The sequence below is a fragment of the Schistocerca americana genome, chromosome 1, assembly GCF_021461395.2.
Source record: "Schistocerca americana isolate TAMUIC-IGC-003095 chromosome 1, iqSchAmer2.1, whole genome shotgun sequence".
In the NCBI taxonomy this organism is placed as follows: Eukaryota; Metazoa; Arthropoda; class Insecta; order Orthoptera; family Acrididae; genus Schistocerca; species Schistocerca americana.
In genome coordinates, this window is record NC_060119.1 from 156,567,034 (window position 1) to 156,581,956 (window position 14,923).

Here is a 14,923-nt window from a genome sequence, read left to right on the forward strand (position 1 = left end):
CAACATATGTTTGGAAAGTAGTATGACCAAAGGAAAGTGTATTTACAAGAACTTTTATTCAATTTACAATGTCATTAGCAACAGTCTGCCAATTTTTAGTATCACAACAAATCTTATATTTAAAATTATCGGCAAGAGAACAACCAAACACGCAAAGTTCTCCTAAAAATGTATTCCTGCCGTGAATTCCGAAATTCCTTGTACCTTCAATCTGGTAATGTATCGAGAAGGTGCTTCGCAACTGGACACTTCCGTCTATAGGCGCTGGTTTCAAGGACGGGGCGACAGGCTTGAAAAGTCCAAGTCAGACATCGATAAATAAAGGTGTAAATAACTTTGTAAACGCCCACAATGAATTACGATATGTCAGGATATGAGGGTAATGTACGATAAATCGTCGGATGTGCTTTCGATACAGGATACGGAAAACAAATTAAAACTACATCGGTAGAACGCAGTTTTCCCTCGTGCACAAGGAATCTTCAGAGTTTCTAAGGAACAACGAAGCTCGTTGTCATTTAAAAAATTCTCCTTATTCCGACAATGCAGATGCAAACCTTGCGCAATGCAACATTTTCGTAAATATCGATGCTTAAAATTGGCTATTTACGATTTAACGCATTTTAATTGCATCTTCACGAGAAGCAATTTGGCGTTCTATGTCAATCAAATATGAATAAGTCTGAAGGCGCTTGATAAAGTTTTTAACTTGCCTGTAGAAACAAAAGTATCATAATATTTGTTGTAATAATAAAAACTGGTAAGCAGCGAAATAACTTTGGAAAGTCATTAAAGGTTTACCCAAATACATGTCTCTCATCATCAAATTACCTTCCAAATGTATCAGATAAGAATCTAGTGTCGTAAAAAATACGGATTAAAGAAAAGGATGAGTGGGAGTCGATCTAGCAACCACGGAGCTTGAACGATCGCCACATGACCTCTGCCACCTCGTGTTCACGGCCCCAACGCACCGGTACACCACTGATACGTAAAACTTCTATTGTGATTTTCTCGAAATGGCCTAAGTAGGACGCCTTACTACTTGCATAATATATTGTCCTAATGCACTATGAAAAGTGTACGAAGTTTGAAGCAAACCCACGATCCGAATGTCGTGGCCTCTCCCCTTGTTTTCTAGCTCGTACATTTCTATCAATTGCAGTTGTATTAATTAAAGATTGTTTTTTTCTGTAGATATCCCGACTACACAGTTATTGGAGATCGAAATATATCCTCGAGGGCAAGTGGGAAGACGAAATATAGTAAAGAAGCTCTTGACGGAATTCTGGTGGACATCCACTTGCTCTCCATGTGTGACTTCGTAGTCTGTACGTTCAGCTCTAACGTAAGTAGCCCTGTGCTAATAGACAATAGACTACAACAGGTTTCGGTTTACTGGAACTGACTGGCTAAATGTGTGCAAAATACTACCCCATTCTGTTATGAAAAATGTGTTGATTACCGCCATCAATACCCATAAGTTTTCAGAACTTATCTAAGGGTGTCCATAATTGAACAGCATGTCATCAACACGTGGGAAATCTTCAAGCGACGAAAAAAAACAAAAAAAACCAAAATTAAACCCATTGATGGCGCTGTAAGCGTCAGAATGTGCACACAATTAGTTACGAGGTACACGGCTGTTCCTCAGTTTGCGTCCGACGCCAAACATGATTGTCTCCATGAAGGATCACGCGCTGGTGGTGAAGGTGTTTTACAAGAAGGCAAGAAGGGTGACTGTACGCCAGTAACCCTGCAGAAATTCTGGGTACTCAAGGGTGTGAAAAAAAGGCATCAATCTGGTCTCAGCTAAGAGTTTGGAGGAAATGATTACGGAATTCGAAAAGGCAGGTACTTTTCAAGTGCAACGTGGCAGAAGGAGCAAAGCAGGTTCATCCGGCATATATTAAAGATGTGACCATAGTGCTGCAATAGGAGTCGAGCGACTGTGTGCAAACATGCAGTGGACGGGGAATTTCCCGAAAAATGGACATGCCTCGGAGCACGGTGCATAAAATTCGACGAAACATCGTCCATTGCTATCCGTAAAAAAATCACCCACGTTCAGAAGTTGCTACCTGCTGACATGCCAGTAAGATAAACATTCGCTCGACAATTTGTTGCTCTCATGGAAGTAGGCAATGAATGGTCATAGAACATTCCGTGAACAGACAAAGCCCATTTCGATCTCCAAGGAAATGACAGTACACAGAGTAGCAGAATGTAGGCAACGGAAAATCCGCACGCACGTCAACCAGTACCACTTTATTCTGCAAGGAAGACTGTGCAGTTGGGGTTGACGACATCATTTATCTTAGGGGCGTATTTCTTTGTGGACATGACTCCTGAGTTCCGACACTGGCAAAAGCGATGAGAGTCTTTTGTGTTCGAAAAACGTGTGTGAAATCTTACGGGTCTTAACTGCTAAGGTCATCAGTCCCTAAGCTTACTCACTACTTAATCTGAATTATCCTAAGGACAAACACACACACCCATGCCCGAGGGAGTACTCGAACCTCTGCCGGGACCAGTAGCACAGTCCATGACTGCAGAGCCTTAGACCGCTCGGCTAATCCCGCGCGGCGCAGTCTTTTGTGCAACAACGTCATTCCAACCATTCAGTAGCATGGATGTGTGGAGAGGATCATTTCTGTGCAAGATGGCGCACCTGTGCATATTGCAGAGGCAGTGAAGCGGCTGCTGCAGATTTCGGTAATGTTAGAACTACATGCCGTCATTTCCGTACGGACTGGCCATCGATATCACCTGACCTTAATGCTTGTAACTTCTGGCTGCGGGTTTATCTGAAAGATGTTGGTTCTGTTCTCCAATTACGATCGTAGCTGAAATGAAGGCACGGATTGAGCAACGCATTTTGAACATGATCCACTGACACTCCGATCCGTTTAGCAACATGCCGTTTCTTGATTTCAGCTTGCGGCAGGGAACGGTGGGCGGCGTTCCCAACATGTCTTGCGCCGGACACATGACAATTAGAAACCGATGTCATTGTGCGTTTTATGCAGTTTTTAGCCCATGGACAATGAAAAAATGCTGTCATTTTGCTTTTTATGGGGTTTTGGCCCAAGAACAACTGAGAAACCCATGCTACTTCGCTTTTTATGCGGTTTCTGGCCTCGGGACAATAAAAACCGATTTTCCCCATCCGATGTGGTACGACCTTGCCATGGTGGACGGGCTCCAATAACAAACAGTGCCACAACTGTTGACTGCTGAACTTGTGCAGTCATGCACATTGGACAGAACGGATGGTGTAATGTGCAACTCAGACCTTAGCCGTTATATTGCAATTCATTTGTCATTTGTAGCCGACCCCATTTACCTTAAGACGCTTACAGAACCACATATTGGTAAAACTTTCGTTAAATTTTCTTTTTTCATGATATTTCCCATGCGTCAATAATAAGCAGATTTGACCTCATTTTGAGCAGTGGCTCTCTCCCTACAGCGTTTTGAACTTTAATTACGGACGCCCTATGTACTTCTGTCTCGTAATACTCATTACTTTAAATCGAATATTTTTTATGATTATCTGCAGCAGCTGTTGTATTGTTTTCCATCTTAACAATACTGCAGTTTAACACAATGTTACACAAAACGTGCTTTGGTTTTATTCACCATCATGCGTGGTGGTTAGTGTTTATTACAACTTTTACGTATTTTTTAACACGACAGGCTCCAGCCACCACATTTTTGTGAATAAAACATCTGCATAACGCACGTTACCACACTAGAGAACACTGGAAAAAAAAGTTGCTGTTTCACTCAAAGTGTAAGTGGGATAAACGGTTTAGTGGACAAATAATTTCCGTCGACAAATGAGGTTAACAGTCTCCAGTAACTTTAAACAATGATGACAATTGTTGATGTCCAGATAATCTGAAACTCTGTATGGATAAATTTAATCCGTCGCCAAACATTAATGTATGGCAGATGTTCTACGCAACCCGGACCAACAATTGACTTTGCTTTGCACTCAAGTCAAATATAGCTTTGGGACTCTGCTAAAGCAAAGCACGTGAGTACCCATGGCTCCAGTGGATCTCGTGTAAGACGCCATGACAGCCAAGGAGTATTACTTGCTGGCATGAACATGTCGTGCTAATAACAATGATTTATTTTTCCACTTGTTAATTTATGCCATAAATGTACCTCATAACAATAAAAATAAGTGTACTGTTCAGAGCACAATATAAAATTAATTGTTTATGGGAAGAACACATGAATCACAACATAGTCAATAAACAGTTTTTATTCCCCACAAGGGTCTTTTGTTCTCGAGGTAATTGGTTAGTTGAGTTATGGGTCGTCAACAGCAAAGTTGTTGCTGGAATTTGGGCAAGTATCGAACTGACCAATATACTACTCTCATGAGCAGAGAAGTTTATGGCAACGGCAGAGTTATTGCGAGGTCGTGTGCGAAACGTTTTCCCGAAAAAAGTAATAGGCATCAATAACAACAGTTGGTAGGAGGCTAACCGTTTTAGTCGAAATTTATCTCAAGTTCATCCAAAAAGATCAGTGAGCGTGCTGTCCGCGTGCAGAACAGGAAGCGCGTACTGTCTACCTGAGTTTGACCGAGGGCAGACTGTGATGGCCCGGAGCCTCGGCACGAGCATTTCGGAAACTGCCTGAGGAGTACTGTGATGTCTTCAACACTTGTTGAAAACAAGGTGAAACGCGATCCAGACGTCGTGGGGTTGGGCGGCCACACCTCATTAAAGATGGCGGACATAGTAGGCTGGGCAGTCTGGTAAACCAACACAGGTGGTGAACTGTGGCGGAACTAATGTCAGACTGTAATGTGTACAATGTGTCTGAGGACGGAGGGAACCGAATACTCCTAATGATGGGCCTTCACAGCCGCCGAGCCACGCACTGGCCAATAGTAACACCACAACATCGGCAACTAATACTGAAATGGGGGCGTAACCATCGGCACTGGACGTTGGCGAGGTGGAGAGCATTGCATGGTCTGATGAATCCTGATAAGTTCTTCATCATGCCGACAGGATGGCTTGAATCCGTCGTCCTCCAAGGGAACAGTTTCTTGACACCTTTACTGCGGGATGGCGACAAGCTGGCGGCGGCTTCATTATTCTCTGGGGAACATTTACGTGGGTAGTCATGGCTCCAGTGGAGCTCGTGTAAGACGCCATGGCAGCCAAGGAATATCGTACAAGGGTTGCAGACCACGAACACTCCTTCATGGCGATCGTGTTTCCCGACGGCAGTGTCATTTATCGACAAGATAATGCGCCAAGTCACAAGGCCAGGAGCCGGCCGCTGTGGCCCAGCAGTTCTAGGCGCTTCAGTACGTAACCGCGCTGCTTCTACGGTCGCAGGTTCGAATCGTACCTCGGACATGGATGTGTGTGATGTCCTTAAGTTAGTTCGGTTTAAGTAGTTATAAGCCTAGATGAACATCAACAAAAGCAATACGAGGATAATGGAATGAAGTCGAATTAAATCGGGTGATGCTGAGGGAATTAGATTAGGAAATGAGACGCTTAAAGTAGTAAAGGAGTTTTGCTATTTGGGGAGCAAAATAACTGATGATGGTCGAAGTAGAGAGGATATAAAATGTAGACTGGAAATGGCAAGGAAAGCGTTTCTGAAGAAGAGAAATTTGTTATCATCGAGTATAGATTTAAGAGTCAGGAAGTCGTTTCTGAAAGTATTTGTATGGAGTGTAGCCATGTATGGAAGTGAAACGTGGACGACAAATAGCTTAGACACGAAGAGAATAGAACCTTTCGAAATGTGGTGCTATAGAAGAATGCAAAGATTAGATTGGTGTATCACATAATTAATGAGGAGATATTGAACAGAATTGGGGAGGAGAGGTGTTTGTGGCACAACTTGAATAGAAGAAGGGATCGCTTGGTAGGACATGTTCTGAGGCGTCAAGGGATCACCAATTTAGTATTGGAGGGCAGCGTGGAGGGTAAAAATCGTAGAGGGACACCAAGAGATGAATACACTAAACAGATTCAGAAGGATGTAGGCTGCAGTAGGTACTGGGAGATGAAGAAGCTTGCATACGATAGAGTAGCATGGAGAGCTGCATCAAACCAGTTTCTGGACTGAAGACTACAACAACAACAAGTCTAGGGGACCGATGGCCTCAGATGTTATGTCCAATAGTGCTTAGAGCCATTTGAACCATTTGAACAAGGCCAGAAGCGTGACGGAGAGGTTCGAGGAACACAGTGGCGAGTTCCAATTGGTGTGCTGACCACCCTCCGCGTCACCCATACGCCAGATCTGATCCCGATCGAACACTCTTGGTACGTGGTTGACCGTAGCGTCAGAGCTCATGGTCCCCCTCGTCGTAATTCACGGGATTTATTTGATTTGGGTGTGCAAATGTGGTACCAAATTCCTCCAGAGGCCTATCAAGACCACAGTACTTCCATGCCGCTGTTATCTGTGCAATAGGTGGATATACCGGCTATTAGGTAGGCGGTTATAAAGTTCTGGCTGATCAGTGTAAACGTTAGCGCCACAACTACGGTGAGAGCTTGAACTGACAACTGTGAACAAGATATATGCATTTAATCCATGACTTGCAAACAGGCAGTGTTAAGCAGTGAACATGCAACCATAGGGTGTCTCCGTCATTGTGTCGCAAATCGCAGTGGAGCAACTTCTCGAAATCAGTTGTTCAAGACACTCTTCAGAATGTTTCAAGAAGAGAAAAGTATGCGCAAAGTTTGTCTCGCTCACCCCGCTGAACTCCAGGACAAAAACAACGCCGCGTGGACGTTTATGGCGACTTGATTCAAATGCAAGGCTCTGCCAGTTCTTTTTTGGAAAACATCATCGAAGGTGACGAGACTTTATGTTATAAAGACGAAACTACTACTAAACGACAGCGTTCAGAAATCTGCATGAAAGATCAACGGTTTGGCGAAATAATGTGACGCGCGAGTTGAATAACATCCGAAAGATGGAGTTGGTTCAAATGGCTCTGAGCACTATGGGACTCAACTGCTGTGGTCATAAGTCCCCTAGAACTTAGAACTACTTAAACCTAACTAACCTAAGGACAGCACACAACACCCAGCCATCACGAGGCAGAGAAAATCCCTGACCCCGCCGGGAATCGAACCCGGGAACCCGGGCGTGGGAAGCGAGAACGCTACCGCACGACCACGAGATGCGGGCAAAGATGGAGTCTTCTGACATTTACTCGTGTTTCTATGAACGTTCTGTATGTTGTACTCAAGTGGAGGGAGACTGTGTAGAAGACTTGAAGCGTTAAAACTACCATCTTAACGTTTCTCTATTTTTTTTTATTAATCCAGTCTCGAAATTTTTGAACTGACGGGGCATCTTCATTAATGTAGAATTGCGAAATCGGAAGAATATTTTTGAAACACGCTGAGTATTCCAGAAATACGTATGGTTTTAAAATTCTTTAGGAGCATTTGTTACCCAATTCATTATACTCATTGCTCATACCTCAAGTTTCAGTCATTATTTTGTTGCACCTGTAATTCCATGGACGAGCACTCCACACATCAACACACAACGCTAACGTGAATTATGTGCACGTAAGAGTGTTTCATTTTTGTACGAATCACAGACTGTTCAAAAGACATTGGTTGGAACATGGTTCTGGACCCGAGGCCTTATTCAGGCTGAAGAGCATTCAACCGCATGTACTGCATAGTGGATTATCACGTTTTGCCCAAATCTCACAGCGTAGATTAGTGCTTTCATGAGCTCTAAATCGGTATGTCTGCAAGCGGGAAGAATATATTAATGATGTATTTCTATTCATAGTAATTTATAAAACTTACTTTCTTCCTGTCTTTGTTACGATCCATGGTGAGAAAGAAAAATCAGGACTATATCTTTCGCAATGCAATCCACAGGATGAACCAGAACTTTTAGAGGTGCTAATGTGGATATAAAACAAGAAAAAAATCTAGTGAAGATGGACTAAATAAAATGTATGCATTAAGAGCTACGAGCACTTCTTCATCTTCCATACTGTGAAACCATTTCTTTAAGTGCGATCTCTTTGCTTTCCATGTTTCGGAATGACGTACTATTGAAAAAAAAACAAGAAAAAAAGTCCAGTGATAAGGGCACTAAAATCCATACCGTAACCGATATGAGCACTTTTTGAGTAGAAAAGACGTGTTTCACAAAAGCGAAGATGAAAAAATGCTTTTAAGTTATGAACGTTAGAGACCATCTTTAGTGGTCATTCCTTTTTCTTGTTCTGGTCTATACTATGATCTCTGAAAGTTTGTTGCTGGAGTTCTGGTTCACCGCGAATAATTTTTTCCGGGATCACATCCAATTTGTGAAACTATGAGTAACTGGAAGTATGTATGAACAATGATCTGATACAAAAAAAGAATCAGTTCTTCGATTTGTTTCCCTCTCTGATGCCAATACATTTTCTTAAATTCATATGTCTGTTCTTGGTACACAGTGCCTTGTGGCGAAAGTTGTATGTCGTGAAGAGCGATGTGTAAGGCGCAGTTAAATGGAAACCCAACACCCGCCACAACGGGATCATGGAATAGCTCGACACAGAAGTAACCAACGAAAGTGTTAAGACGTTTATCCCAACGGTAGACGAAGTGGATACTTCAAGTTTCGTGGGTCTATCAGAAGATGGGGTTTCACTAGGCATGGCCAGCACCTCAATAGGTATGGGAAGGGGAGGCTGGCTAAGCTTATAGGTGACAGTGTAGTGGGTGGTGGTGGTAGTGGTGTCACTCATGGAAAAATTCCTGTAGTAGTTAGTGTTAGAGCTGTACCTTTTTTAGACTGAAGTCAGCTGATGGGTATACCTGGTTAAAGGAAGTCCCTCTAACTAAGGGCTCACCTCCAGAGGATGTAATGTTTCCAAGTAGAGAAGAAATTAGCATATTTCATCAAAATATAAGAGGTATTGGAGATGCTAATAAATGTTAACTCTGAAATTACTGGTATATCAGAGCACCACTTAAATAATTTGATAATTCAGAGGCTTCCTTTACCAGGCTACAGATTAGCTGGCTGTTTCTCAAGGAGTTTCTTGCGGGGTGGGGGAGTGGCTCTGTACGTAAAAATCAGTATTTCATTTGAGTCCATAGACGTATCACGACACTGCACTGAACAGATATTTGAAAGTTGTGCAGCATTAGTTGAATTTAGTGAAACTGAATTTCTAATTGCTGTTGTTTATAGGTCCCCTAACTCCGACTTCAGAGTATTTTTGCTTGAGCTAGAGAGGGTTCTTAATTCACTTTGTAGGAAGTACCAGAAAGTAGTTATATGTGGTGACTTCAATATTAATTTTGTATATGATTGTGCAAGAAAAAGGATGTTGGTAGATCTCCCAAATTCATATGATCTGATGCAAACTGTGTTTTTTCCAACTAGGGTGCAGGGGAACAGTAGCACAGTCATAGACAATATTTTTATTCATTCTTCATTACTAGATGTGCATTCTGTTAGTAAAACGGTGAATGGCCTTTCAGACCATGATACACAAATTTTAACACTAAAAGATTTTTGTATTCAAACCAATGTCATATTTAATTACGAACTAAGTAGGAAAGTTAATCCAACAGCAATAGAGAGTTTTTAAAACTTGTCAAGGAACAAGAGTGGCAAGATGTTTATATTGCCGATAATATAGATGATAAATATAATGCTTTCCATAACACATTTCTCATGCTCTTTGAGAGTTGCTTTCAATTAGAACATTCTAAACGAGGTACTAGCAGTAATGGACAGCCCGCTTGGCTGACTAGTGGGATAAAGATATCATGTAGAACAAAGCGGGAATTATATCAAAATGTTAGAAGTAGTCACAATCAAGATACAGTAGCCCGTTAAAAACAGTATTGTAAGGTGCTTAAAAATGTTATTATCAAGGCAAAAAGTATGTGGTATGCAAATAGAATAGCTAATTCACAGGATAAAATTAAAGTTGTGTCAGCAGCACAAGGTCGATGATATAAATTCAGTTCGCAGTAATAATATTTCTGTTACTGATAAATCAGATATATGTACTGTATTTAACAATCATTTTCTGAGTATTTCTGGTGAATTAAATAAAAATTTAGTTTCTACAGGAAATCATATAAATTTGTTAGCAAATGCCTTTCCGAGATTGACGTCTGAAATACTCCTCTGTGACACAGACAAGAGGGAGATGGAGTCAATAATTAAATCACTGAAGACTAAGGACTCTCATGGTTATGATGGAGTGTCTGCACATGTTAGCCCTGTATTTAGCTATATTTGTAATTTTTCCTTTAGGAATGGTAGTTTCCTGAGCGATTAAAGAACTCAGTAGTAAAGCCGCTTAATAAAAAGGGAGCGAGGGATAATGTAGATAATTTTAGACCTATTTCTATGCCATCAGTGTTTGCAAAAGTTATCGAAAAGGCTGTGTATGTAAGGCTAATTGATCATTTTATATCACACGATTTGCTATCAAATGTACAGTTCGGCTTTAGAAGTCGTTTGGCAACTGAAAATGCTATATTCTCTTTTCTCTGTGAGGTACTGGATGGGCTGAACTAAAAGCTTCGAATGCTTGGCGTATTTTTTGATTTAACAAAGGCATTTGACTGTGTTGATCTCACAATACTGCTCCAGAAGTTGGACCATTACGGAATAAGGGGAGTAGCTCACAATTGGTTCACCTCTTACTTTAGCAACAGACAGCAAAAGGTCACATTATTCGCAATGTTGATAACGACTGTGATGTGGGATCTGAGTGTGGTACTGTCAAGTAGGGGGTGCCCCAGTGATCAGTGTTGGGGCCGCTCCTGTTCCTTATTTATATAAATGATACGCCCTCTAGTATTATGGGTAACTCTAAAATATTTCTGTTTGCTGATGACACTAGCTTGGTAGTAAAGGATGTTGTGTGCAACATTGACTCGGTTTCAAGTAGCGCACTACATGACCTCAGTTCATGGGTTGTAGAAAATAAACTAACGTTAAATCACAGTAAGACTCAGTTTTTACAGTTTCTAACACACAATTCAACAAAACCTGACGTTTTAATCTCACAGAACGGGCATATGATTAGTGGAACTGAACAGTTCAAATTTCTAGGTGTTCAGATAGATAGCAAGCTGTCGTGGAAAACCCACGTTCAGGATCTTGCTCAAAGACTTAATACTGACATTTTCACTATTCGAACGGTATCAAAAGTGAGTGATACTTCGACACGTAAATTAGTCTACGTTGCTTATTTTCATTCACTTGTGTCGTATGATATTATGTTTTGGGGTAACTCTTCCCATTCTAGAAGGATATTTTTGGCTCAGAAACTGGCGGTTCGGGCAATAAGTGGTGTGAGTTCACGAACCTCTTGTCGGCCTCTGTTCACGAGTCTGGATATTTTGACATTGGCCTCTCAATATGTATATTCCTTAGTGTCGTTTCTTGTTACCAATATTAGTTTATTTCCAAGAATAAGCAGCTTTCACTCGATTAATACTCGGCAGAAATCAAACCTCCGTTTGGATCGCACTTCAAATGGTTCAAATGGCTCTGAGCACTATGGGACTTAACATCTGTGGTCATCAGTCCCCTAGAACTTAGAACTACTTAAACCTAACTAACCTAAGGACATCACACACATCCATGCCCGAGGCAGGATTCGAACCTGCGACCGTAGCGGTCACGCGGTTCCAGACTGAAGCGCCTAGAACCGCACGGCCAAAACGGCCGGATCCTCGAGAGTGGAACTAGAGATGGGCAAACTCGTTCATCCTTGGAAACTAGTTCATTGGTGATCGCTCTTTTTCGCGTACCGTTCATTTTTACTTGTTCACAGTTCATTTGTGCTTGGTATACGGCTCTTATAAAAAACTGAAATTAGTAGCATAGGTGACTAAAGATGGAAGGCGCCAAGAGGGAGCACTTGCCTCCCCCCTGGAGTACAGAGTTTTTATTCACAAGAGAATTCTCACACACTTGTAATTTTCGTGATTCTTCCAAACCTCTCAATTAGCGAACTGTAGCGTTATGTGGCTGACTGCAGTGAAATAATATAAGGTGGCGCACAAAAAACCGGCCCCGAGTACAGAATGCTCGCCAATTACGCGCGATTTGTTGACCGCTGCGAGCAGAACCGATAAATATCTACTAATTAGGCAGTGAAGAAATAACAAATAAGCTAATGCAAACAACAACTTCGAAACATTAGATGACGATTGGTGGGCAACAGTAAGCAGCCTAGCACTCGGGACCGATTTTTCATGCACCATTCTGTACCACTGAAATAATATTGTAGAAGGTATCATATTCTCTTTACAAAATGTGACACCAGACACTCGATTATGGAGCGCGGGCTTGATTCGTTTGCAAGTCGGTCTGCCTCCCATAACAATGCACAGTCGTGGACAAAACGAGCGAGACCCCTCGCCTTTTCGTTATGCTGATCCCCACGGCTTTAAAGTCGGCTATACAGCATAACAGGCAAGGCGACGAAGTGCTACCAACATACAATGCACAGGCGTGAAATTGACAAACTATCTGAACTTTTTTAGACTGTTTTCAATAATTTGTAAGACTATGTTAATGCCGATTAGTGTGTTAAATACAACACGTAAATACACTCCTGGAAATGGAAAAAAGAACACATTGACACCGGTGTGTCAGACCCACCATACTTGCTCCGGACACTGCGAGAGGGCTGTACAAGCAATGATCACACGCACGGCACAGCGGACACACCAGGAACCACGGTGTTGGCCGTCGAATGGCGCTAGCTGCGCAGCATTTGTGCACCGCCGCCGTCAGTGTCAGCCAGTTTGCCGTGGCATACGGAGCTCCATCGCAGTCTTTAACACTGGTAGCATGCCGCGACAGCGTGGACGTGAAACGTATGTGCAGTTGACGGACTTTGAGCGAAGGCGTATAGTGGGCATGCGGGAGGCCGGGTGGACGTACCGCCGAATTGCTCAACACGTGGGGCGTGAGTTCTCCACAGTACATCGATGTTGTCACCAGTGGCCGGCGGAAGGTGCATGTGCCCGTCGACCTGGGACCGGACCGCAGCGACGCACGGATGCACGCCAAGACCGTAGGATCCTACGCAGTGCCGTAGAGGACCGCACCGCCACTTCCCAGCAAATTAGGGACACTGTTGCTCCTGGGGTATCGGCGAGGACCATTCGCAACCGTCTCCATGAAGCTGGGCTACGGTCCCGCACACCGTTAGGCCGTCTTCCGCTCACGCCCCAACATCGTGCAGCCCGCCTCCAGTGGTGTCGCGACAGGCATGAATGGAGGGACGAATGGGGACGTGTCGTCTTCAGCGATGAGAGTTGCTTCTACCTTGGTGCCAATGATGGTCGTATGCGTGTTTGGCGCCGTGCAGGTGAGCGCCACAATCAGGACTGCATACGACCTAGGCACACAGGGCCAACACCCGGCATCATGGTGTGGGGAGCGATCTCCTACACTGGCCGTACACCACTGGTGATCGTCGAGGGGACACTGAATAGTGCACGGTACATCCAAACCGTCATCGAACCCATCGTTCTACCATTCCTAGACCGGCAAGGGAACTTGCTGTTCCAACAGGACAATGCACTTCCGCATGTATCCCGTGCCACCCAACGTGCTCTAGAAGGTGTAAGTTAACTACCCTGGCCAGCAAGATCTCCGGATCTGTCCCCCATTGAGCATGTTTGGGACTGGATGAAGCGTCGTCTCACGCGGTCTGCACGTCCAGCACGAACGCTGGTCCAACTAAGGCGCCAGGTGGAAATGGCATGGCAAGCCGTTCCACAGGACTACATCCAGCATCTCTACGATCGTCTCCATGGGAGAATAGCAGCCTGCATTGCTGCGAAAGGTGGATATACACTGTACTAGTGCCGACATTGTGCATGCTCTGTTGCCTGTGTCTATGTGCCTGTGGTTCTGTCAGTGTGATCATGTGATGTATCTGACCCCAGGAATGTGTCAATAAAGTTTCCCCTTCCTGGGACAATGAATTCACGGTGTTCTTATTTCAATTTCCAGGAGTGTATAAGACAGAACTGAAAGAAGCAACGCTAATTGGTATGAACTGTACCAAAAAAATGAATTTCAGCTTATCGAGATAACATAACTGTTTTAGTAAGACAAAGAACCCCAGACCGTTACGAATTAGCAAAATATTATCCGCATTCGGCCGCGAAACAGTGTGTGTGAACGTTCAAACCTGTCATACTGGATTACCGTTGCTGACCTACCATGAAAGTGTGCAAGTTTAGCAATGCGTGAAGATTCATAACGAAACTCAGTTAAAAATCATTCATTGACACACTTAAGTGAATTCCATTATTGACAGAAGCGGAAAAAGTAGGCAGTAACACGTATGAAATTTTACAAGTGTGTCATATTGACATCCACAGGGCGCCAGTACAGAATAAAGGGTGCGAGAATTTCTTAAAATTGCTTTAATGATATTCTACCTGCCTCCATCGAGATTAAAACCGAAAACAAACCAGACCTTCCTTTCACTATGCTAGCAGACAACCCAGGCAAACAGCCCCCTATTATTACCCCAGACACGAATAAACCGGAAATTTCGCAATGAAAATGGCAAATTGATCTGCAGTTTCTGTTGCATAGAGCTTTCTGGACTCAAAAGCATGAATTTTGTTTCTTTATATCACCGCTTATGTGACAATCATTCGGGATGTTTATCGTAATAACAAAATACTATTATTAGAGAGTAAATTTAGTAGGATAATTCTGCACCGCCCCAGGAAATAAACGGCTACATAGCTGCCAAAGGTATTCTACACTGTTTCGAATTCTCCACTAGACTAGCCACAGCCAGAAAACGTTCATTAGCCGAAGTGTTTCTTAAGCTGGCTAGCAATGGGAATGTTCGCACTTCTAAAAGGCGGTGGCATTAATACTGGGA

General features: G+C 43.1%; 1 protein-coding gene across 1 annotated transcript in view; it reads left to right on the top strand.

Moving 5' to 3' along the window:
- Positions 1-14,923, top strand: part of LOC124547285 (alpha-(1,6)-fucosyltransferase-like) — a 94,154-nt gene that overhangs the window by 25,459 nt on the left and 53,772 nt on the right. Inside the window, exon 3 of the mRNA XM_047125096.1 lies at positions 1,198-1,348. Within this exon, the coding sequence (XP_046981052.1) occupies positions 1,198-1,348 (151 nt within the window). The remainder of the gene's footprint in view (positions 1-1,197; positions 1,349-14,923) is intronic.